Source organism: Nyctereutes procyonoides, unplaced genomic scaffold, assembly GCF_905146905.1.
Source record: "Nyctereutes procyonoides isolate TBG_1078 unplaced genomic scaffold, NYPRO_anot_genome, whole genome shotgun sequence".
Lineage (NCBI taxonomy): Eukaryota > Metazoa > Chordata > Mammalia > Carnivora > Canidae > Nyctereutes > Nyctereutes procyonoides.
In genome coordinates, this window is record NW_026575125.1 from 12,873,730 (window position 1) to 12,896,680 (window position 22,951).

Consider the following 22,951-nt stretch of genomic DNA (forward strand, 5'->3'; position numbering starts at 1 on the left):
ACTAATTCATTTTGAATTAGCTTAGCCCTTGCGGTAGGCTGAATAATGGATCCCACAGAGAGGGCAACGCCCTAGTCCTTGGAATCTGTGAATATGTTACCTAACCTGGCAAAAGAGACTTTGTAGACATAAGAAAATTAAGGCTCTTGAAATGGGAAAGCTGCCCTAGGTTATCTGAGTGGGCCCAAAGTAACCACAGGATCTTTAAATTTTTAGGGAAGATTTATTTATTTATTTGAGAGAGCGAGAAAGAGAGAGAGAGAGAGAGAGAGAGAGAGAGAGAGAGAGAGAATGCATAAGCAGGGGAATGGGCAGAGGGAGAGGAGAGAGTCTCAAGCAGACTCCTTACTGAGCACAGAGCCCAACTTGGAGCTCCATTTCATAACCCTAAGATCATGACCTGAACTGAAATCAAGAGTCTGACACTTAACCAACTGGGCCATCCAGACTTAAGTCTGTCCAAAGATCAAGCAATTGAATGGAGAGGTGATAAAAAAACCTTTGCCTCTTCATTTTTCCATCACCAATCTTGTGCCTGTCATTCTCCCCCTTCCCTGGTATCAACATGCACTCTTTTGAACACACCCTGTGTTTATCGCCTATCTCCATATATTTTTAGTTAATGTTTCATGAGAATATCTATTGGCGGATTTTGTGTTTCCCACTGCAGGTTTATCCTTACAGTTGAGCTCAGAGGTAAAGAGAAACATAAGAGATGAGAGATGTGCCTGGCACAGGTGAGCAAGTGAAAATTTAAAACCCAGAGGTTGTTTTTCAAGTTCTGTTAGCATTTACTACAAGCATAAGTTCTGACAAAAAAAAGCATTGGGCCTTTTAAATTTTTTTTTTAAGATTTTCTTTTTAAGTAATCTCTACACCCAACATGGGGCTCAAACTTACAACCCCAAGATCAAGAGTTGCTTGCTCTACCGACCAAGTTAGCCAGGTGCCCCAGCACTGGGCCTCTTTTAATTCAAAGGTGTTCCTTGAAACTATACATGTGTAGGCTTAAAGACTGTTAACCAAAACTGTCCCGAATGTTTCTCTTAGACTTACTATCACATACACACACACATACACCATATATACATGCCATGTGTTACACATAACACATATCTATCCTATAATATACCGTTATTAAAATTATACAGTTATACATTATATAGTTATTAAAAACATCTCTTCAATATAGACTCAAGAAATAAAACAACTGCCATGTTACCACAGGTGGTAATTTGAGAGAACAGATGATTTAAGATGCTATTTCCACATTTGGAGAGACTTTAATTTGGTCTGTGATAATGGTGTTGTGGTTGGATAGAAGAATGCCCTTGTCCTTAGCAGATAAGATGCTAAGGTATTTAGGGGGTAAATCAGCCTGCAACTGATTCTCCAATGAATCTGGGCAAAAGGTAGGTTGGTATTCACTGATTATTCTTGCAATTTTTCTGTAGATTGGAAAATTTTTAAAAAGGTGTTGGAAGAAAAAGATATTTTTTCTATGATTGTTCAACAAAGCTGACTTCCTCCCAAGTAAAACAGAGCATAAGTATAAAAACACCAGAAATTCTCTAAAATCTTGATTAAAATGCATTGCCAAAATCAGAATCTTTTTGCATAAGATCTTACAACTAGGGCAGCCTGGGTGGCTCCGCGGTTTAGTGCTGCCTTCAGCCCGGGGCATGATCCTGGAGACCCAGGATCAAGTCCCACATCGGGCTCCCTGCATAGAGCCTGCTTCTCCCTCTGCCTGTGTCTCTGCCTCTCTCTCTCTTTCTGTGTGTGTGTGTGTGTGTCTGTGTGTGTGTCTCGCATGAATAAATAAATAAAATATTAAAAAAAAAAAAGATCTTACAACTAAACCCAAAATGCTTATCTTTACTCCAAGAAGTGAGTTCATATATATTCAATACTGGTGAATACCAAAGTCAACAAACCTGTAATAAAAGCAAGAATAACATATACAAGGACAGTGAAGTTACATAGAATGACAAATGCTCAGGATTGGTGGGAAGTGGTTTTTTTTTGTTTGTTCTATTTTGTTTTTTAAATATTTCATTTATTTGAGACAGAGAGAGGGAAAGAGAGATAGCACAAGTGGTGGGGAGAGGCAGAGGGAGAGGGAGAAGCAGACTCCCCACTGAGCAGGGAGCCTGATGCTGATGCTGCCATGATGCAGGTCTATGATACAGGGCTCAATCCCAGGACCCTTGGGATCACAAGCTGAGCAGAAGGCAGACACTTAACAGACAAAGCCACCCAGGGGCCCCTCGTGGCAAGTTTTTTTTTTTTAAGATTTTACTTATTCATTCATGAGAGACAGAGAGAGAGAGAGAGAGAGAAAGGCAGAGACACAGGCAGAGGGAGAAGCAGGCTCCATGCAGGGAGCCCAACATGGGACTCGATCCCAGGTCTCCAAGGATCACGCCCTGAGCTGAAGGCGGCACTAAACCACTAAGCCACTGGGGCTGCCCAGGGGAAGTTTTTAAGAAGCTATTAGATTTCACATTTGTTCTCCAAGGTAAATAAGGCCCTAGAAGTTAAGAACTGAAAAGTGTCAGATAAAAGTACAGTCCAATGGTACAATCCTCAATATATACATGATACAACGAAGGGTCAGAGAAAATTGTACAAGTGTGGAAACATGCAAGTGTTTAAAAGCTGATAAGAGCTCTTAAAGTCAATCTGGAAACCTTTATTGTGAGTTACAATCCATATTAGATTAATGTTCTCTGGAAATGTCCTTGTTCTTTCATGGAACTCATTCCAATAGAAATAAATATAGTCTCCAATTTTAAATCCTGGCAGTTCCACAAGTCTGAAGTATTTCCAACTGAATAAAAGTAAGTCAAATGTTTTCACAAGTTTTAAGAATGATCAACAAAATATATTTGGGGGGGGGGAGTTGTACACCTGAAACTAATGTAAAATTGTATGTCAACCTTACTTCAATAAAAACAATTTATATATACATATATGTGGTAAGGAAAGGGGTAATGAGAAATAAAAAGCAGATATGGAAACAACAAATAATGAAAAAGCTGAAAAATCCCAGTGCTAGTTGGTAATCTTGCTTTGCTAAATAAAACCACCGATTATTGTGTATCTTCTCCCTACTTCTTAAGCCGGCATCTCAGTGATACTTCTGCTTGTTCATTCTTTCAGGTATTCTAATATTTAAGCAGCTAATCTGTACAAAACATCAGAGGGACTTCAATGGCCATACTGCAATTTCTTAAACCATAGGGTATTGACCATCCATTAAAACATTTTTTTCCTGGATGCAAAGAAAGTTTTTTTCTTTCAAGCCTAAATCTGCACCTATACTGAAAAATATCCAACCCTCCACAGTTAAGCTTTCTGACAGTGAGCAAATATCATAAAGCCACATTGGAGGGAAAATACAATATAAGGAGGAAAAAAAAATCCAAGTTTACTCTTGGGACTCTGAACCATTAAGCAACTGTTGAGGTGGCCATTTATTGGCTCTTGCCCTTAATTATGAGGTTCATGCAGTCTTAAGCTTGAGTTTCAAAAACCATTAATAATTACCCCTAAATAGCAAACAAAAGGAAAATTTCATAATCAGGGTGGCATGTCTGTGAAGACTATAAAAGTCACGATCCTGCTCAACTCTTCACACTCCTACTTGATTCTTCTAGCTGCCTTGCTGCCAGGCAACCAGGTAAGTGATTTAGTGCTACCTGGTGCTTCTTCTGCTTCCACTCAGAATGGTGATAATGGTCAGGAGAAAAGAGTAGGTCTGTGCCATCCAAAGATATTACTAGTAGTTTAGAAGCTAAACGCTGTGCTCAGCTTTCTTCAAGACCACAGCCTAGGGATGCAGACCAGGGCCAGAAGAAGTGCAGAATGCCATAATTACTAATAAAAGTATTTAGCTCCCTGGACTATCTCCTAACAGGTGTACTCCAAGTACAGACATTTAACATACTAAGATGATTCTTTTTACTACACCAAGGAAAGAGCCCAAGGGCACTAAACCGTGGGCAATCATCAGTGTAAAACTTCACTTCGGCTTTTTTGGTGAGTTCCTCTCTTTCCCAATTTACAGGACACCAAAATGAGTGTAAAAAAGTCTCCCGAAGAACTGAAGAGCATTTTTGAAAAATACGCAGCCAAAGAAGGTGACCCAGGCCAGCTGTCAAAGGCGGAGCTGAAGCTACTGATTGAGGCGGAATTTCCTACTTTACTGAAAGTGAGTATTCTTTGTTGCAGGGTCCGGGCCTCCGAGGGCCAGGAGGTAGGGAGGGGAGAGGGGTGGAGAGGACGCAGGAGAGGAGGAGGAAGGCAGGACTGATCAGAGGGAGCTCAGGCCCTTCCTGGGCAGAGAGCACAGCAGCCAAGGCCAAGGCACGGGCACCCCTTGACTCAGGCCACTTCAACATGTGCTTTCCTCCTTGGTGGCAGGCCATGTCTCAGATGGCATGCACCTAGAAAGCAGGAGCTAAGCCTTCTATGCCCCACAGCCTGGGCACAGAACTCTCCCCACCAGCCAGAGTAAAAGGAAGCCATGATCACACTTTTATGAAGCTAGGCCTAAAAGACCCGCAGGTCACCAAGCAAACACAGCCTGGATTCAACAGCTCGGGGCCAGGCTTTTAGGAAAACAAAGAGGTGCGCAAAAGAACATTAGTTGGGGGATCCCTGGGTGGCGCAGCGGTTTGGCGCCTGCCTTTGGCCCAGGGCGTGATCCTGGAGACCCGGGATCGAATCCCGCGTCGGACTCCCGGTGCATGGAGCCTGCTTCACCCTCTGCCTGTGTCTCCGCCTCTCTCTCTCTCTCTCTCTCTCTCTCTCTCTCTCTCTGTGTGACTATCATAAATAAATAAAAATTAAAAAAAATCTTAAAAAAAAAAAGAACATTAGTTGGTCTTGGACGTGCTTCATCTTTAGAGGTAGGATCTGTCAAGAAGACCAGCACTTACTAGGCAATCTGTAGAGAAAACCCACTTTGTGCTGACAAATTGCCATCTGGCAACATCCATTTATATTTCAAAAGCATTTAAAAGCATTTAAATTTGTGTTAATTTGTGTTAAGCACCTAAATCTGTGTTAATGAGGCAGCCATGCATTTCTAAACAACTTCCAGGAAGGGATTAAAATCTCTTTAGCCTGACAGTTCCTGGTCAAAACCGTCCCAGAATGGTCCAAAGTGCATCTTGAGGCAATAGTTCCAGGAAGAGAGGTGGGCTGATCCTCCCTGCTCTAATACCTTTCTCTCCTCCGCAACTAGAAACCATCTTCAAAATGGAAGCGACTGTGCAACTGTCTCACCCGACTTGTTCACCACCTAGCTGTAACTTCAGAAGAGAGCATTTGCTGCCCAGATTTTAACCAGAAATCTCCCTTCTATCAGTATGACGCGTGAGGAGTTTTCTGGTTGTAGTTGTTGAGGTTTCTGGTTTTAGTACTAAAAAGAAAACTAGCCGAATTCAAGGACTTTTTAATCCAATCTCTTCTCATTTGCTTACAGTGAAAATATAAAATAACTTTTAAAAATGGTTAAAGGCGCTAGCAGAAAAGGAGACTTTAAAAAAAAAAAAACTTTCCTGATTTTTATTTTATTTACTTGCTTTGAAGTAAGTCCTATGCCCAACATGGGACTTGAACTCACAACCGTGAGATCGAGAGTCAAGCGCTCTACCAACTGAGCCAGCCGGGTGTCCCAGATGAAGAGACTTTTTAATTTTATTTATTTATTTATTTATTTATTTATTTATTTATTTATTTATTTATTTTTAAAGATTTTATTTATTTATTCATGAGAGACACAGACAGAGACAGAGAGACACAAGCAAAGGGAGAAGCAGGCTCCATGCAGGTAGACCAATGTGGGACTCGATCTCTGGTCTCCCGGATCAGGCCCCGGGCTGAAGGCAGGCACTAAACCGCTGAGCCACCCCAGCTGCCCGAAGAGACTTTTTTTAAATTAAATTAAATTAAAAATTACAACAAAGGTTTCTGAGAAAGATTAAATTCTAAAAAACACTCTGAAATTTTTTCAAAAGGAAGAAATATAATAATAGGAAGTAATAATAATAATAAAAGAAAGACAAATAATAATCTGATAGGAAAGCCTGGGCAGCCTACTCAAACAAGTTGTTTTAAAAGTTAAGACTGGGGAATTTTTCTGTATTTTCCCATGGCTTATGTATTTCCTACAAAAAGCATGTATGACTTATAATTTGAATAAAGGTAGGAAGACTAATGGCAAGTTTTTAAAAATCTGCTTACAAAATCATGTACCTGATTATATTTCCATAAGGATTACTAAGGTTTTCCAAGCGCTACTCTTTCCATCATTGCCTTGTATGGTTTAGAATCTTATAAATGCTTCAGGACAAGTGTTTGGTATTTATACAACAAATGCTGAGTAACTAACTTAGTTCGGTCTTCTGATCACACCAAAGTATCAAATGTCTTTACAGGAATCTTAATGGTTAAAAGATATCTTGATGTGGAGATCAGTTGTACAACAATGTCAACACAGTTAACAGTACCGAACTGTACTAAAACAGTTAAAAAGGTAAATGCTACCACAATTTAAAAAAAAAAAAAAATTGAAGCTGACTTACAACCTAAATTGCTATTTCAGTGAATTTCCTAGGTACTGTTTGGCTGCAGATAAATTCCTACCTGAAAGGCAGAGCTCTAATGGCTTTAAGATTTGAGTTTTAGGCCAGAGACAAAAATTAAATCTGCTCAAGATACTACAGGACTATCGTAGTAAAAAGGGAGTCAAGCTTCACATGATCTCTTGTAACATCTCAAGCAGTGGTTCTCCAAGGATGATCAGTTCTGGATCACCAGCATCAACATCACCTGGGAACCTGTTGGAAATACAGATTCTCGGGCCCCACCCTGGGCCTAGTGAATCAGAAACTCTGGGAGTGGGGCCTGTATTTACTGTATTTAAATACTGTATTTAAATACAGTAAATCTGTATTTACTAAGGTCAGCAAGCCCATCTGGTGGCTCTGATGCATGCCAATGTGTGGAACCACTGATCCAGTCATCCTGCACAGAGCACAGGTGGGTGGCAACCCAGGGATTTGGGAAAAACTGGTGTGGATCCTAGGTAAGAGCTTGAGCTCTAGAGTCAATGTTGGAGCCTCGAGCCCTCTGGACCCTGTCTCGGAGCACAGCTCCCTCATCTAGAAAGTGGATCTCCCCCACGAGGTAGTTGGGAGCAATGCACAGGCTACAGAAAGCCCATGGCACCCTGCTGCCTCGAGTTACATGCTGGCTCAGCCCTGGAGCCCAACATAGAGCCAGCTCCCAGGAAAAACCTTGGGGCAAGAAGCCTCAACTGTCTTGGGCCATGGGCTCCTCAGCAGTCCAGCGAAGCCCTCAGATTACTTCCCAAGAATGTTTTTAGAGGCATAAAGAAAAATACTTAAGATTGCACAAATAACCAATTACAGTTTACCCTTATACAACATGGGTTTGTACTGCATGGGTCCTCTTATACACAGATTTTTTACAGTACAGTCTATAAGTGTATTTTTTCTTCCTTTGATCTCTGTAATAACACTTTTCTTTTCTCTAGCTTACTTTATTGTAAGATACAGTATTTAATACATATAACATACATAATATGTGTTAATTAACTGTATATGTTATCAGGAAGGCTTCTGGTCAACAGTAGGCTCTTAATCATTAAGATTGAGGGGGGGCAAAAGTTATCCTCAGATTTTTTTTTTAATTTTTTTAATTTTTATTTATTTATGATAGTCACATAGAATGAGAGAGAGAGAGGCAGAGACACAGGCAGAGGGAGAAGCAGGCTCCATGCACCGGGAGCCCGATGTGGGATTCGATCCCGGGTCTCCAGGATCGCGCCCTGGGCCAAAGGCAGGCGCCAAACCGCTGCGCCACCCAGGGATCCCTTATCCTCAGATTTTTGACTGTGTAGGGGGTTGGTGCCTGTAACCCTTGCATTGTTCAACGGTCAACTGTATATCAAAATACACATTATCAATATTAAAATAATAAATGTGTGGGGCACCTAGATGGCTCAGTCGATTGAGCCTCTGACTTGATTTCGGGTCAGGTCATGATCTCAGGGTCATGGGATCAAACCCGGGAGTAGGACTCCATTCTCAGCGAGGAGTCTGTTTGAGATTCTCTCTCTCTCTCTCTCTCTCTCTCTCTCTCAATAAATAAAATCTTTTTTTTCAAAGAATTTATTTATTTATTCATGGGAGACACACACACAGAGAGAGAGAAAGAGAGGCAGAGACAAAGGCAGAGGGAGAAGCAGGCTCCATGCAGGGAGCCCAACGTGGGACTCGATCCCAGGACTCCAGGATCACGCCCTGGGCCGAAGGCAGGTGCTAATCCGCTGAGCCACCCATGGATCCCGTAAAATCTTTTTTTTTTTTTTTTTAAAGATAAATGTGTGATATAGGAAAAACCAGGTAGCCAGTTCGGTGACATGGAGATAAAGTTGGTTTTTCTACCTCCAACCATCAGCGGCAAGTAATCAAAACCTCAGAGCTGCCTTATTGGAACACAGACTCAGTGTCTCTAACTTCAGAAAATGGGTAGTAGTAAATGATTCATTTTCTCTCCTCTCCCCTTTCCCATCCTTCTCACCTAAAACCAGGGTCCCAGCACCCTAGATGACCTTTTTCAAGAACTGGACAAGAATGGAGATGGAGAAGTTAGTTTCGAAGAATTCCAGGTGTTAGTGAAGAAGATATCCCAGTGAAGGAAAAAACCAAAACAATATATCATTCCTAGCACCAAAAGAAGAGCACCTGGGATGTGGCCCCATTCTATACACAATAGCTAATGTCTGTTTAATTCTTGCAATTATAATGATCTGGTGGTGAGGTCCAAACACTGTTAATAAAGAAATTCTTAGACATGTCTCTCCTTGTCAAATACTGACCCCCGTGGCTTAATAGATTTGAAAGTAACCTTAGTCTAATGCATCTAATTTTATATCTTTTTTTTTTTTTTTTAAGAAAGGCTGAGAATAGTTCATGATCTTCACTAAGACTGCAAAGATAGTGTCAGGCTTAGAAAGAATTCTGACATGTCAAACCAATGCCCTTACTCCAGCCTTCCACCAGAATAGCCCTGTTCCCACTCTCCCTCCCCAGCCACTCAGTGCTCATATCATTTCCAATTCCAACTCTAGTGAACAGCTACTAAGGAGCAGCCTTCAAAAAACAGACACTTGTCTTTAAAGTCACCTCCAGGACTCACCATGTTTTTTGAATCATTGACCTTCTCAGAGAGTAGAAGCATTACAGGACCAAGAGTCACTTCTGCTCCATCACTGAGGGGTGGCCTTGGTTGTGGCATGTGATGTGTAAAACAAAAGGGACAGGAAGACATAGGGCCCTCCCGGCTCCCACAGCCTGTGCTGCTGGGACTGTTAGGAGCTGAGAAACAGTGAACCCTCAAATTCCACTTGCTGAGTCTAGCTTGGGGGAAGGAGGGAGGAGGAGTGTCGGAGAGGAATTTAACCAAAAAAAAGAAAAATGACTTCTAACCCTACTACTGAGAAACAAGGGAGATTTTTATACACAGCGAAGAAATGTTTAAATACAATCTGTATCATTCTAATTCAATACAAGAGCATTGTCATTGCATCAAAAGCCTTAAACATTTCTAATGACTAATTATATTCCACTGCAGGGATACCCATAATAGTCTTAACTATTTCCCCATTGTGGGACATTTTGATTGTTGCCATTTCCTATTCTTCTAAATAATGCTATAATGAGTACCTGTTCATATCTCCATCAATATACCACATTTCCTTAGGAGAAATTCTGAGAAGTAAATGTCTGAGTCAGAGGTTAGGAATATTTTTATGGTTTGTGAAACAGACCATCTAATTGATTCTCTGAAAGGTTGTATTGATTCAAAAAATCTACAAAAAGGCAGGAGAATGCCAGGAGGAGAATGCCATTCTCCAAAGAGCATTAGTTGGTCTCATTTAAAAAACTTTATTACTAAAAAAAACAAAAAACAAAAAAAGAAACAAACAACAACAACAAAACTTTATTACTCACAATACTGTGCATCTTTTATTCATTCCTAGTTTTATTTATTTATTTTATTTTATTTATTTATTTATTTTTAATTTACGATAGTCATACAGAGAGAGAGAGAGAGAGAGAGGCAGAGACACAGGCAGAGGGAGAAGCAGGCTCCATGCACCGGGAGCCTGACGTGGGATTCGATCCTGGGTCTCCAGGATCGCGCCCTGGGCCAAAGGCAGGCGCCAAACTGCTGCGCCACCCAGGGATCCCTCATTCCTAGTTTTAAAAGGAATCCCCCACTATTTTCCCATTGAGTTTACTGCCTGATATTGGTTTGTAAAAGGTAGTCTTTCTCTGGTTTAAGAAGTCCCTTTCTCCAGGTGCCTGGGTGGCTCAGTCTGGTAAGCATCCAACTCTTGATTTTGTCTCAGGTTATGATCTCAGGGTCATGAGATCGAGCCCTAGATCAAGCTCTGTCCTCAGTGGGGAGTCGGCTTGTCACTCTCCCTCTGACCCTCCCTGAACTCATGTACTCTTTCTCAAATACATAAATAAAAGCTTAAAAAAAATAAGAACTCATCTTCTCTTCCTAGTTTGTTATGAGATTTTGAGAACAAGAGTTTGGGTTCTGTAGACTGCCTGCCAAGCAACTACGCTGATATGGGGGTTCTTTCTTTTGTCTGATCAATAGAATGTGTCAATCAATTCAATCTTCAGGATAAACACGCTGTCTAGTCATGATCAATTATTGTTTAATACTGTTAAATTAGGCATTCTAATATTTTTTTAAAGATTTTATTTACTTATTTATTCATGAGAGACACAGAGAGGCAGAGACACAGGCAGAGGGAAGAGAAGCAGGCTCAATGCAGGAGTCCGTTGTGGGGCTCAATCCTGGTATTTCAGGATCATGTACTAAGCCAAAGGCAGAGAGGCTCAACCGCTGAGTCATCCAGGTGTCCTGGCATTCTAATAATTTATTTAAGATTTTTACATCTCAGGGCACCTAAGTGGCTTGGTCTGTTAAGCATCTGCCTTTGGCTCAGGTCATGAGCCCAGAATCCTGGGATTGAGCCCCACATCGAGCTCCCTGCTCAGTGGGTAGTCTGCTTCTCCCTCTCTCTCTGCCTACTGCTCCCCCTGCTTGTGCTCTCTCTCTCTCTGTCAAATAAATTAATTAAAATATTTTTACATCTTTATTAATAACCAACATTAGTCTATGGTTTGGGGTTTTATTTTTTGTTGCAGGTGCTTTGTTGAGTTCTAATATCTAGATCATGCTAGCTTCCCATTTCAGCCTGTGTTCTGGCTCTCAATCAGCCCCTCACAGAGTTATGTTAACTCTTTCAACTCCAAAATATATAAAGCAACTACTATGGGCAAGGTATTACAGAGGATGCTGTAAGAGATATAAATTTCTAGACCTCTGAGATCCTCCTAAGTTGGCAAGTCTGGGATCAGGTCAGGGAAAGGCTTAATCAAAAAAGTAGTATTTCCAACTGGGATTTGTAGGAAGAGCCTTGAGGGGAACCTACAGGGAAGAGGCAGCACTGGGCTATCCAAAAGAGAGAAAACACAGGGCACCCAGCTGGCTCAGTCGGAAGAGCATGCAACTCTTGATCTCTGGGACATGAGTTCAAGCCCCGCATTGGGTGAAGAGATCACTTAAATAAATAAATATTTCTTAAAAAGAGAGAGAGAAAACCCCCCCCCAAGTAAACACACATGTAAGTACAAGGTAGTTCAGAAATACACATACTACATTTAGTGTGGAAAGTCAGCTATAAGAAATAAAGAGTACACACTGGCTTCAGATCATGAAAGCCCTTGGCTGCCATGATAAACCAAGGTCAGAAAGGGAGTAGAAAGGTATAGGAGTCATAAGGTGATGTGAATGTGGTAGATGAGGTGGTACCCACAATGAGGCTGCCAAGGATGGGGAGTGGTCCCAGAGTGGAGATTGGGGCTGGGCAGAGGGCCCCAGGGCAAGTGGGGCAAACTAGCAAGGCCTCAAAGGAAGGGATGGGGAGCAACACGCAGGAAACACAGGGAGAGATATCTTCACCTGGCTGAGGTTTACTGACTTGGACAAATTATCATTTGAGGATGAGGGTGAAAATATATGGAGTGTCATATGTAGTACGGGTGTATGTATGTCTACTTCTTTGGCTTTCTTGGCCTAGTTTCCAACACTGATCTCATCTCCCACAGCAAACAGGATTCGCTCGAATTTCCTCTTGAATACACAGTACCAGCATTTGTCAGCCATGAAACTTCAATCCTCACTAGACTACAGGCTCCACCAGGACAAGGATTTTTACCTGTTCTTTCACTGATATATCCCCAAGTCTAGCTCAGAACCTGGCACATGGGACGGGTTCAATAGATATTGCTGAACAAATGATTCTTGACTATCCAGTCACTAATTCTTGTTGATCCATTCCATAAAGCTGCTATAGCAGCCAGATCTTTCTACTCTAACTCCTGCTCCGATCCAGCTCCTTAGATTGCAGGCTGCCTCAAGACTCAACGAAGTGCCATGCCTGGAGTCTTCTCTCCCGTCTCATCTCTCTCAATCCCATGCCAGCTGAATTCTCCTAAAGCACTCATTCTATTGGAAAGTCTTCAGCAATGAGTATGGTATTTGCATAATATGTCACAGTTGACTGGTATTATCTTATTGGTTCCCTAGGGCCTTCAGGATTAATTTTGACTCTGATACTCAAGAATGCCCACAAATCCATACCAATCTCTCTTATTTCTCTCTACTTCCCTACAGGAGCCACATGCTTCAACCAAGCTACGTGGTATTTTATGAGCAAATCTTAGACATTCTGGCCTAGCCTATGTCTCCCCTCCACTCTATGAAGTCTCCGAGCCTTTGACAACCTTCCCTTCTTAATCTAACCCACAGTATTTTTTCTAAACTCTGGATTCTTAAGTATTAATCAAATCAATTAAAATTAATAAAATTTAGCGACACCTGGGTGGCTCAGTGGCTAAGTGTCTGCCTTCGGCTCAGGGCGTGATCCTGGGGTCCCAGGATTGAGTCCCACATCAGGCTCCTGCATGCAGCCTGCTTCTCCTCCCTCTGCCTATGTCTCTGCCTCTCTCTCTCTCTGTGTCTCTCATGAATGAATAAATAAAATCTTTAAAAATAAAATAAAATAGGGCAGCCCAGGTGGCTCAACGGTTTAGTGCCACCTTCAGCCCAGGGCATGATCCTGGAGACCCGGGATCGAGTCCCACATTGCACTCCCTCCATGGAGCCTGGTTCTCCCTCTGCCTGTGTCTCTGCCTCTCTCTCTCTCTGTCTGTCATGAATAAATAAATAAAATCTTTAAAAATAAATAAATAAATAAAATTTAAAGTTCAGTTCCTTGGCCACACTAGCAACATTTCAAGTGCTCCATAGCCCCACGTGGCTAGTGGCTATCATATTGGATGGCACAAATACAGAACATTCTATCACAGCAGAAAGTTCCAGCTGCCAACTCTGCTAGCATTAATGTGCATATAATGTACAAACCGCCCATATATTTGGTTATATGTTTCACCAGTGTATGTCTCGAATCCCCAACTAAACTTAAAGCAGGGTTGTGGCAGCATTTCATTTGTAATGCACAATATTTGGGACTGCACTTAAGTGGACAAGCTCTAAATGTACAGTGACTTTTTTCTTTTTAATCATCTCTTTCCACTAGCATCCAGTTATTTCTACTGCAGAAAAATATTTCAAGTGGTTGAAATACCTATTCCTAAGGCATTTCCCATTGAGCTCAAGGTACAAAAGCCTTCGAATACATTAGCTTTGAAGTACTCATTTAGTCATTTATTGTTAAAATTATAGACTACCCTTGTGATTCACTAATGGGGGCTCATTTCAAGCACCGCGCGCTATCTCCTTTTAAAAAGTAGGCCCACTTGGGTGGAGAAGATACCCTAGCCATTAGATGCCAGCCATCATGCCTGGAAGAATTTTTCTTTCTCCAGGTACAAAGCAATTTCTATGGCTAACAGCCAATATCAACTCTGAACCTACCGCCCCCACAGAGACAGGATTAAATGACTATTCGGCTCCCAAACTGGTCCATAAAAGGCTATTTTACCCATAGTATAGCTATCTTCTTCACAGCTGCTTTGATGGGAAGAAAAGTTCTTTAGCCTAAATGAAGCTACAAATGACTTCTATGAGATCATTTTGTTTGTTAGTTGGGAGATGCTCAATGTTCTAAATGCCAAGCAGTCTCAAAGTAATAAAAAGTCACCTGAAAGGTTACTCTAAGTGGCTGTCTGGTTTGTTTTAATGCCTCTTAATTTGCTTTCCATATAAAGTTGCTGAAAAATAACATGGAAGAAAAAATATTTCAAACAGAGCTTCAACTAGAGGTAGCAAAATGTTATGCATTAATTATGCTTAATGTATAACAGAAATTACTCTTCACCTGAATCGACTTTTAATTATATATAACTATTCCACAAATCCACTGTCGGATGTGAAATTAATTTTCACTTTGAAAATCCCTGGATCAAAAAGTGGTAAAAAAGAAGTCATATCTAGAATAACTAAAATTGAAATAGTATCAAATATCACAACTTCCAAGGCCCATTTGCATCTGCGTAAAGTGCTTCAAATTTCTCACTTTTCTTTACCAATACTATGATCCAAATGTACACGTGTGTACTGATGTGTATGAAGGTGGAACACGGATTTTGCTTTCCTTGAGTGTTATATCTTACATAAATACAGGGTTTTTCAGTTACTATTTTCTTTCTTTTTTTTTTTTTTTTTTTTTTTTTAAGATTTCATTTACTTATCCATGAGAAAGAGAGAGAGGCAGAGATACAGGCAGAGGGAGAAGCAGGCTCCATGCAGGGAACCCAATGTGGGACTTGATCCCGGGACTCCAGAATCATGCCCTGGGCAGAAGGCTAAACCGCTGAGCCACCCAGGGATCCCCTGTTACTATTTTCAATAAAGAGAAAAGCAATGCTAAAAGTGAAGCATAGCCACATACCTAAATATTGGATTGAGATCATTCTTCCTATATATGTCCCAAAACCCCAAAATATTCTACATATAAAGTATACAATGCGGGGAACTATCCTTCACATGAACTGGAGATCTGAAGCCAAATTCAAGGTCAAGGGTGTCGTCAGCAGCCATGTGATTGATACAGAGTCAGAATGCAAGTCACCTACAGCTGTGTTCCTGGCAAGCCTTGTCTAGAAAGCAGGTAAACCCACTCTGAAGCAAGCCAAAAAATCAGACTCGCTAATAGAACCCTAAATATTCGGGGATGCCTGGGTGACTCAGCAGTTGAGCGCCTGCCTTCAGCTCAGAGCATAGTCCCAGAGTCCCGGGATCGAGTCCCACATGGGGCTTCCTACATGGAGCCTGCTTCCCTCTCTGCCTGTGTCTCTGCCTCTCTGTGTCTCTCATGAATAAATAAATAAAATCTTAAAAAAAAAAAAAAACCTTTAAGAACCCTAAATATCCTGCAAATTCCCAGAGCCTTCTGTTTCACCTTATGGATTAAGCAGAGAAATGGCACAATAAAATAAATTCTATTCACGCTCTCCTAGTACTCTCAGAGTCTACCTTCATTCTTAGAGAAAAATCTATTTCTCTCTTTTTTTTGTAAGATTTTACTTATTTATTCATAGAGACACAGCTAGAGAGAGAGAGGCAGAGACACAGGCAGAGGGAGAAGCAGGCTCCATGCAGGGAGACTGATGTAGGACTCGATCCCGGGTCTCCAGGATCACACCCTGGGCTGCAGGCGGCACTAAACCGCTGCGTCACCGGGGCTGCCCTATTTCTCCTTTTATGTGGATAAGAGATACCTCCTCTTAGATATCTCTCCCGGATGCCCCTGTCTTTACCGTTGGAAGAACATTTCTATGTAAAAGACAAATCTCCATCTGGAAGGGTGTCTCCAACTCTGTACCAGGAAGGGGATGACTAGATCTCTAGAAACTCATTATGAATGGAGAAAGCGTGGATTTAAATCTGCATAACAATCATACCTTTGTTGACTGTGTTTTGCCAGCTAACCTCACCCCACTCCCAACATCTTCTTTTGTTTTTAGCTGGAGAGGTTATTTAACTTGATGGCATAAGCCGTTTGTAAGAGTCACTCAGTTTTCCTGGGTTTCTCCCATGTACACAGGAGGTATACAGGTTATTAAGCTTTCTTTGTTTTTGTTCTGTTAATCTTTTGGGAAAGAGGGGTCTCAGCCAAGAACCTAGAAGGGAGGAGTAAAAATTATTTTTCATCCTCTACACCTATGAAACAGATTTTAACACCAAATATACCTTAGAGTAGGCTCCTGGTTTCCAAATTATTTACTTTTTTAGCTGGAAGGGCCAGAATGACCACTACCCACTCTAAGTCGTTGTTATTTGCTCAAGTTTAAGCAATTTCCCCAGGCTGCCTGGTATCTGCTGCCTGGTGATTCTATTCCCTTAGCCTTTTTCCTTAATAGGACTTCTCACCATCAGCACAAATGCTGCCTCTCAAGGCTATTTTTCTCTAACAAACTGATCGCAGGCCATAAAGATGTTCAGTAGCAATTAGGTTTTATTGTTCCCATCTCACTTATGAGTATAGAAGCTATCAAAATGCAAAATGCACAGATCCTCAGACTTAGTAATTCCCCTTCTAGGAACTCATCCCATAGAAGTGTGCATGCAGGGGCACAAGGACATATGTACACGGATACTAATTTGCAACATGATTTAAAGTAGCAAAATAATGTACACAACCTAAATATTCATCAGTATGAGACTGGTAAAATAAATGATGGGAGGCACGGGGAAGTTCCCTGTGTCCCGACAGGGAGTGATCAGTACAAAAAGCAAGGAGGCACAGTGTCTCAAGCATGCTAGCCAATGTATTTGTTTAAAAGGAAATAAATACATGTGTGAGTAGAATGGTTCTCTCTCTCTCTCTCTCTCTCTCTCTCTCTCACACACACACACACACAAACACACACACACACACACACACACACAGTGCAAAGAAGTCAGCCAAGAATTAACCCTGCCAAAGCTATCTAACAGTGGCACCTAGTGGTAAAATTCCTTCCTAGCACCCCCCCACACACACACACCCTCCCCACAAAAAAATCACTTCCTATCCCAAAGTATTGTCTTAGGAAAGAAAAGCCATGATTTGCCTGCACAGCCATTTCAGCCATTAGTCAGGAAATATGTTTATAATAAAGCCTCATAAGGAACTCTTCACTAGTATCAGGTCTTCTGAGCATAGGGCTTAGAAGTACCATCTGGCTGGGAAGTTATGGTTCATTATGGTCCGAATTGCAAGCTAAAAAAAGGAGTGAAGAATATCTCTACATCCTTCCATGGAGTGATCTCCAGCATATAATGTTAAGTAAAAAAAGCAAGACAAAAAAAAAAAATGTGCAGAGCATGCTACCATTTATCTAGGAGGAGAGGGGGGTTACAAGTAGATATTTTACTTAGATTTTTTAAATGGTAACCTATCTAAAAAAGAAAGATAACCTATGAAAAATAAAATTAATGACTACTATAAAGGAAGGGAGGGAATAGGACAGAGGAGAGAGGAACAAAAATGGATTTCTAAAAATCAGGGGTTCTCAGTGAGGGCTTTTTTGCTTGTGCCCCCAGGGGATGTTTGGGAGGAATTTTTAGTGTCACCATTAGGGGTTGGGAGGAGTGTACTACTGACATCTAGTGGGTCGAGGGCAAGGATGCTCCTGAATATTCTACAGTAAGTACACAGGATAGTGCCCCACCACAAAGAATAATCCAGCCCCAAAATGTCAATAGTGCAAATTATATATCTAATAAGGAACTTGTATTTAGAATACGTAAGGAACTCTTACAACCTAATAATACAAAGACAAATAACCCAACTTAAAAACAGGCAAAGGACCTGAATAGACATTTCTCCAAAGATGATATACAAGTGGCCAATAAGCACATGAAAAGATGCTCAATATCCTCAGCTATCAGGGAAATGCAAATCAAAGCCACAAGGAGGGACACCTGGCTGGCTCAGCGGTTGAGCATCTGCCTTTGGCTCAGGGCGTGATCCCAAGGTCCCGGTCCTGGGATTGAGTCCCACATTGGGCTCCCTGCATGGAGCCTACTTCTCCCTCTGCCTAGGTCTCTGCTTCTCTCTCTGTGTTGCTCATGAATAAATAAATAAAATCTTAAAAAAAAAAAAAAGCCACAAAGAAATACAACTTCACACCCATGGGGATGGCTATAATCAAAAAGACAGATAGCAATGGGGCGTCTGGGTAGCTCAGTCATTAGAGCACGTAACTCTTGATTCCAGGGTTGTGAGTTTGAGTCCCACGTTGGGTATAGATTCCTTAAAAAGGAAATCTTAAAAAAAAAAAAAAGATAGACAATAACAAGTGTTGAGGATACGAAGAAACTGGAACCCTAGTGGGAATATAAGTTGTTGCAGCCACTGTAGAAAACAGTGGGACAAAAAAAAAAAAAAAAAAGAAAAGAAAACAGTGGGACAGTTCCTCAAAAGCTTAAACAGTCACCATATGGCCTACAATTCTACTCCTAGTGAAGAAACCTCCCCCCTTGTAAGTAGGGCCAGCCCTAACCCAGAGGCAGCCCATCCAGGCGTCTTCCTGAAATTTTAGCAACTAAAAGCATTCTGTTTACAATAAGAAAACCGTTTCCCCCCCCACACCCTGATTGGAATGTCCCTGAATAGGTTCATGTTGACCCTCCCCGAAATCAACCTGGATGCCATGCGACTCCCGCGGTTCTTTTGTCTTTAGGCGGTTTCTTTCCTTTTGCCTTTTAAAAGATCCCTGTAATTGCTAATCGGGGCTCTTTTCCTCCTCGGAGGCGGAGAGCCCGTTTGCGCAAACGTTCAATAAACCCTCTTGCTAATTGCATCTGCCTGTCTGGGGTCTGGGTCTCTGCGTCGCGTCCACCGGGCCACGTTGGCACCCGTGAGCCAGGGTCCAACATTTGGGGGCTCGTCCGGGATCTGAGACGCCCCAGACTCAATCCTAAAACCGGCAGGAGGTAAGACCGAGCTCGCTAAATGTCATATCTGTCTCGTCCGTTTGTCTGACTGGCCGGGTCTGTTTTGTGCCGGGTCTGTATTGTGCCTGCAGGACGCTGTACTCTGTATTCTGTATTTGGACCAGCGGGGGAGGCAGACGTGCCCGACACCCCTGGTCCCCCTCCGGAGTCGGACTCCGGAGTGGTCTGGAAGAGGAACGGAGCCCCGGCACTCCCTCCTCTTCGGGGAGGGTCGTGGTTCGCGACCGCTCCCATCTGAATCTGCCGCGCCAGTCCTGTCGTTCGTGTGCGTCTGTTCGTTCCGTGTTTTTCTTCCTCTCCTGTCCTCCTCCTCACCGCTCACCCCTTCTCTACACCCATGGGGCAGACTGTAACCACCCCTTTAAGCCTCACTCTAGACCACCGGAAAGAAGTCGCCGGCCGGGCACACAATCTCTCGGTCGAAGTCAGAAGACGAAGATGGGTCACCTTCTGCTCCTCAGAGTGGCCGCTTTCAACGTCGGGTGGCCCAGGAACAGAACTTTTAATATTGATATTATCTTGCAGGTGAAGGCCCTGGTCTTCCAGCCAGGACCCAATGGACACCTCGATCAGCCGACCTGGGATGACCGCCAACAGCTCCTGCAGACTCTCCTCACCACGGAGGAGAGACAGCGCGTCTACCTCGAAGCTCGCAAAAACGTCCCGGGGGCGGATGGGAGGCCGACCCGGCTGCCTAATGAGATTGAGGATGTTTTCCCCTTGGTTCGCCCGACCTGGGACTACGACACTGTTGCTGGTAGGGAGCGGCTCCGTCTCTATCACCAGGGACTCCTAGCGGGTCTCAAAGGGGCAGGGCGTCGCCCCACCAATTTGGCAAAGGTACGTGCTATAGTGCAGGGAAAAGAGGAGACGCCGGCAGGTTTTCTGGAGAGGTTAATAGAAGGCTATACTGGCCACCGTAGTACAGGGCTCAGGGCAGAGTAAGTCAGGACAGAGTAGGGACCTGGGAGACAAAAGAGGACCACGGGTTGAACGAGACCAGTGTGCCTACTGCAAGGAAAAAGGACATTGGGTTAAAGATTGCCCAAGGAAGGGCCAAACGCAGGGACCTAAAAAGAAGCCCATTCCTGTTTTGTCCCTAGAAGATGAAGATTAGGGGTGTCAGGGCCAGGAACCCCCCCCCCGAGCCTCGGATAACCCTTAAAGTGGGGGGACAGCCGGTGACCTTCCTGGTCGATACGGGAGCTCAACATTCAGTTTTAACTGAGGCAAAAGGACCCTTGAGCTCTAAAACGTCCTGGGTTCAGGGGGCAACTGGAGGCAAGTTATATCGATGGACAACCGAACGGAAGGTCCACCTGAGCACTGGGCAAGTAACGCATTCCTTCTTACTGGTCCCAGACGGCCCTTACCCTCTCCTAGGCAGAGACCTTCTTTCAAAAGTAGGGGCCCAGATACATTTTCAGCAAAAAGGGGCCACTATTACTGGCGCGGGAGGGCAGCCCCTCCAGGTACTGACCTTGCGCCTAGAGGATGAACACCGGCTGCACGAGGACTCTCCACCGTCCGTGCAGCCCCTAGATTCTGAATGGCCGGAATGGGACTAGCTGTAAACCAGCCGCCCATAATTATAAACTTAAAACCCTCGGCCACCCCCATATCGATCCGGCAATATTCAATGAGCAAAGAGGCCAAAGAAGGCATTCGGCCACATATACAGAGACTGTTACAATTGGGCATTTTAATACCTTGCCAGTCGCCCTGGAATACTCCTCTATTACCCGTAAAAAAACCCGGCACAGGAGATTACCGGCCGGTACAAGATTTACGAGAGGTTAACTGGAGGACAGAGGACATACATCCCACGGTGCCGAATCCCTACAACTTGCTCAGCACCTTACCCCCAAGCCATGTCTGGTATACGGTGTTAGATCTAAAAGATGCATTCTTTTGCCTAAGGTTAAGCTCTCAAAGCCAGCCTATTTTTGCTTTTGAATGGAAAGATCCTGAGACGGGATTCTCAGGACAACTCACTTGGACAAGGCTGCCGCAGGGATTCAAAAACTCCCCTACTTTGTTCGATGAGGCCTTGCATCGGGATTTGGCAGATTTCCGAGTTGGCCATCCGGACCTCGTCCTCCTGCAGTACGTGGATGATTTGCTCCTGGTGGCTAGGACAGAACAGGATTGTGTAAAAGGTATGGGGGCCCTGCTTGAGAGACTGGGAGACCTGGGGTATAGGGCCTCCGCCAAAAAGGCCCAAATAGGCCAGAGACAAGTGACCTATCTGGGATATCTCCTGGAAGGAGGCCAGAGGTGGCTGACGGAGAGCCGCAAAAAGGCTGTAGCCCTGATCCCAGCACCCACTAATGCCAAAGGACTACGAGAGTTCCTCGGCAGTGCTGGGTTCTGCCGCCTCTGGATACCCGGGTTTGCGGAGATGGCGGCTCCCCTATATCCTCTCACGAAATCCAACACCCCCTACCACTGGGGAAAGGAGCACCAACTGGCTTTTGACAAAATAAAAAGGGCCTTATTGACCGCCCCTGCCCTGAGCCTCCCAGATGTAACCAAGCCTTTTACGCTATATGTTGATGAACATAATGGAATAGCCAAAGGGGTCCTAACTCAAAAACTGGGACCCTGGAAAAGGCCCGTGGCATACTTTTCAAAAAAATTAGACAGCGTGGCTGCAGGATGGCCCCCATGTCTCCGAATAATAGCGGCTGTGGCAGTCCTGGTCAAAGACTCAGACAAGTTGACTTTTAGCCAACCCCTCACTGTGGTGGCCCCCCACGCCGTAGAGACAGTCATCCGCCAGCCCCCTGATCCATGGCTCTCAAACGCCGGGGTCACCCATTATCAGGCCATGTTACTGAATTCTGAGCGGATACAGTTTGGAACGGCTACATCTCTAAACCCGGCCACCTTGCTTCCAGAAACCGAGTCCCCCTCCCTAGTAATGTATGATTGCCACCAGATCCTAGCTGAAGTCCATGGCACCAGAGGGGACTTGACGGACCAGCCTTTGCCAGATGCTGAAGCAACCTGGTACACCGATGGGAGTAGCTTTCTACGAAATGGTGAGCGTAAAGCCGGGGCAGCCGTGGTAGATGGGAAAGCTGTCATTTGGGCCAGTGCCTTAGAGCCTGGGACTTCAGCTCAAAGGGCAGAGCTTATAGCCCTAACTCAGGCCCTAAGAAAGGCTAAGGACAAAAAGGTCAACATTTATACTGACAGCAGATATGCTTTTGCAACTGCCCATGTTCATGGAGAAATATACCGTAGAAGGGGTCTCCTAACCTCAGCAGGTAAAAACATCAAAAACAGAGAAGAAATACAAGATCTTCTCCATTCCCTCTTTCTGCCGAGAAAACTGAGTATAATTCACTGTCCTGGGCATCAGCGAGGCAATGACCCAGTAGCAGAGGGGAACAGGATGGCCGATGAGACAGCACGGGCCGCTGCACTAGGCCCACAGGCCCTCTCCCTACAAGTACCAGAGGCTGTCCGGACACCGGGGCAACTCTCTCTCGAGTACTCAGACAGCGACCTAGATATCATCCAGCAAATAGGGGCAGAATATGACGAGCAAATGAAGGTCTGGAAACACCAAGGGAAGACGGTCCTGCCCCAGAAAAGGGCCAAAGAACTGGTGACTCACCTCCACCGATGGACTCACCTTGGACACAAAAAATTAAAAGCACTCCTCCGGAGAGAAGGTCAGACCTATTACATTCCCAAACTCCCCTCCCTGATCCAACAGGTAACAGACCCTTGTGTACCTTGTGCTAAGGTAAATACCAAACACCTCAAGATGCCTGAGGGAACCAGGATGAGGGGAGAAAGACCCGGAACTAATTGGGAAGTAGACTTCACTGAAATCAAGCCAGGTAAA

The 22,951-nt window shown here is 43.6% G+C and overlaps 2 protein-coding genes across 5 annotated transcripts in view; one reads left to right on the forward strand and one right to left on the reverse strand.

Annotated features, from left to right (window-relative positions):
* Positions 1 to 22,951, reverse strand: part of CTPS2 (CTP synthase 2) — a 112,184-nt gene that overhangs the window by 44,300 nt on the left and 44,933 nt on the right. The window lies entirely within an intron of this gene.
* On the forward strand, positions 4,082 to 8,734 carry S100G (S100 calcium binding protein G). Its single transcript, XM_055338940.1, has 2 exons — positions 4,082 to 4,216; positions 8,630 to 8,734. The coding sequence occupies exons 1-2, from the start codon at positions 4,082 to 4,084 to the stop codon at positions 8,732 to 8,734; spliced, it is 240 nt and encodes a 79-aa protein (XP_055194915.1).

Excerpts from the sequence above, each read along its gene's own strand:
- S100G (XM_055338940.1), top strand. The coding sequence starts at position 4,082 with ATGAGTGTAAAAAAGTCTCCCGAAGAACTGAAGAGCATTTTTGAAAAA. Across the intron at positions 4,217-8,629 it reads AATTTCCTACTTTACTGAAA|GGTCCCAGCACCCTAGATGA; the intron begins GTGAGTATTCTT and ends ACCTAAAACCAG.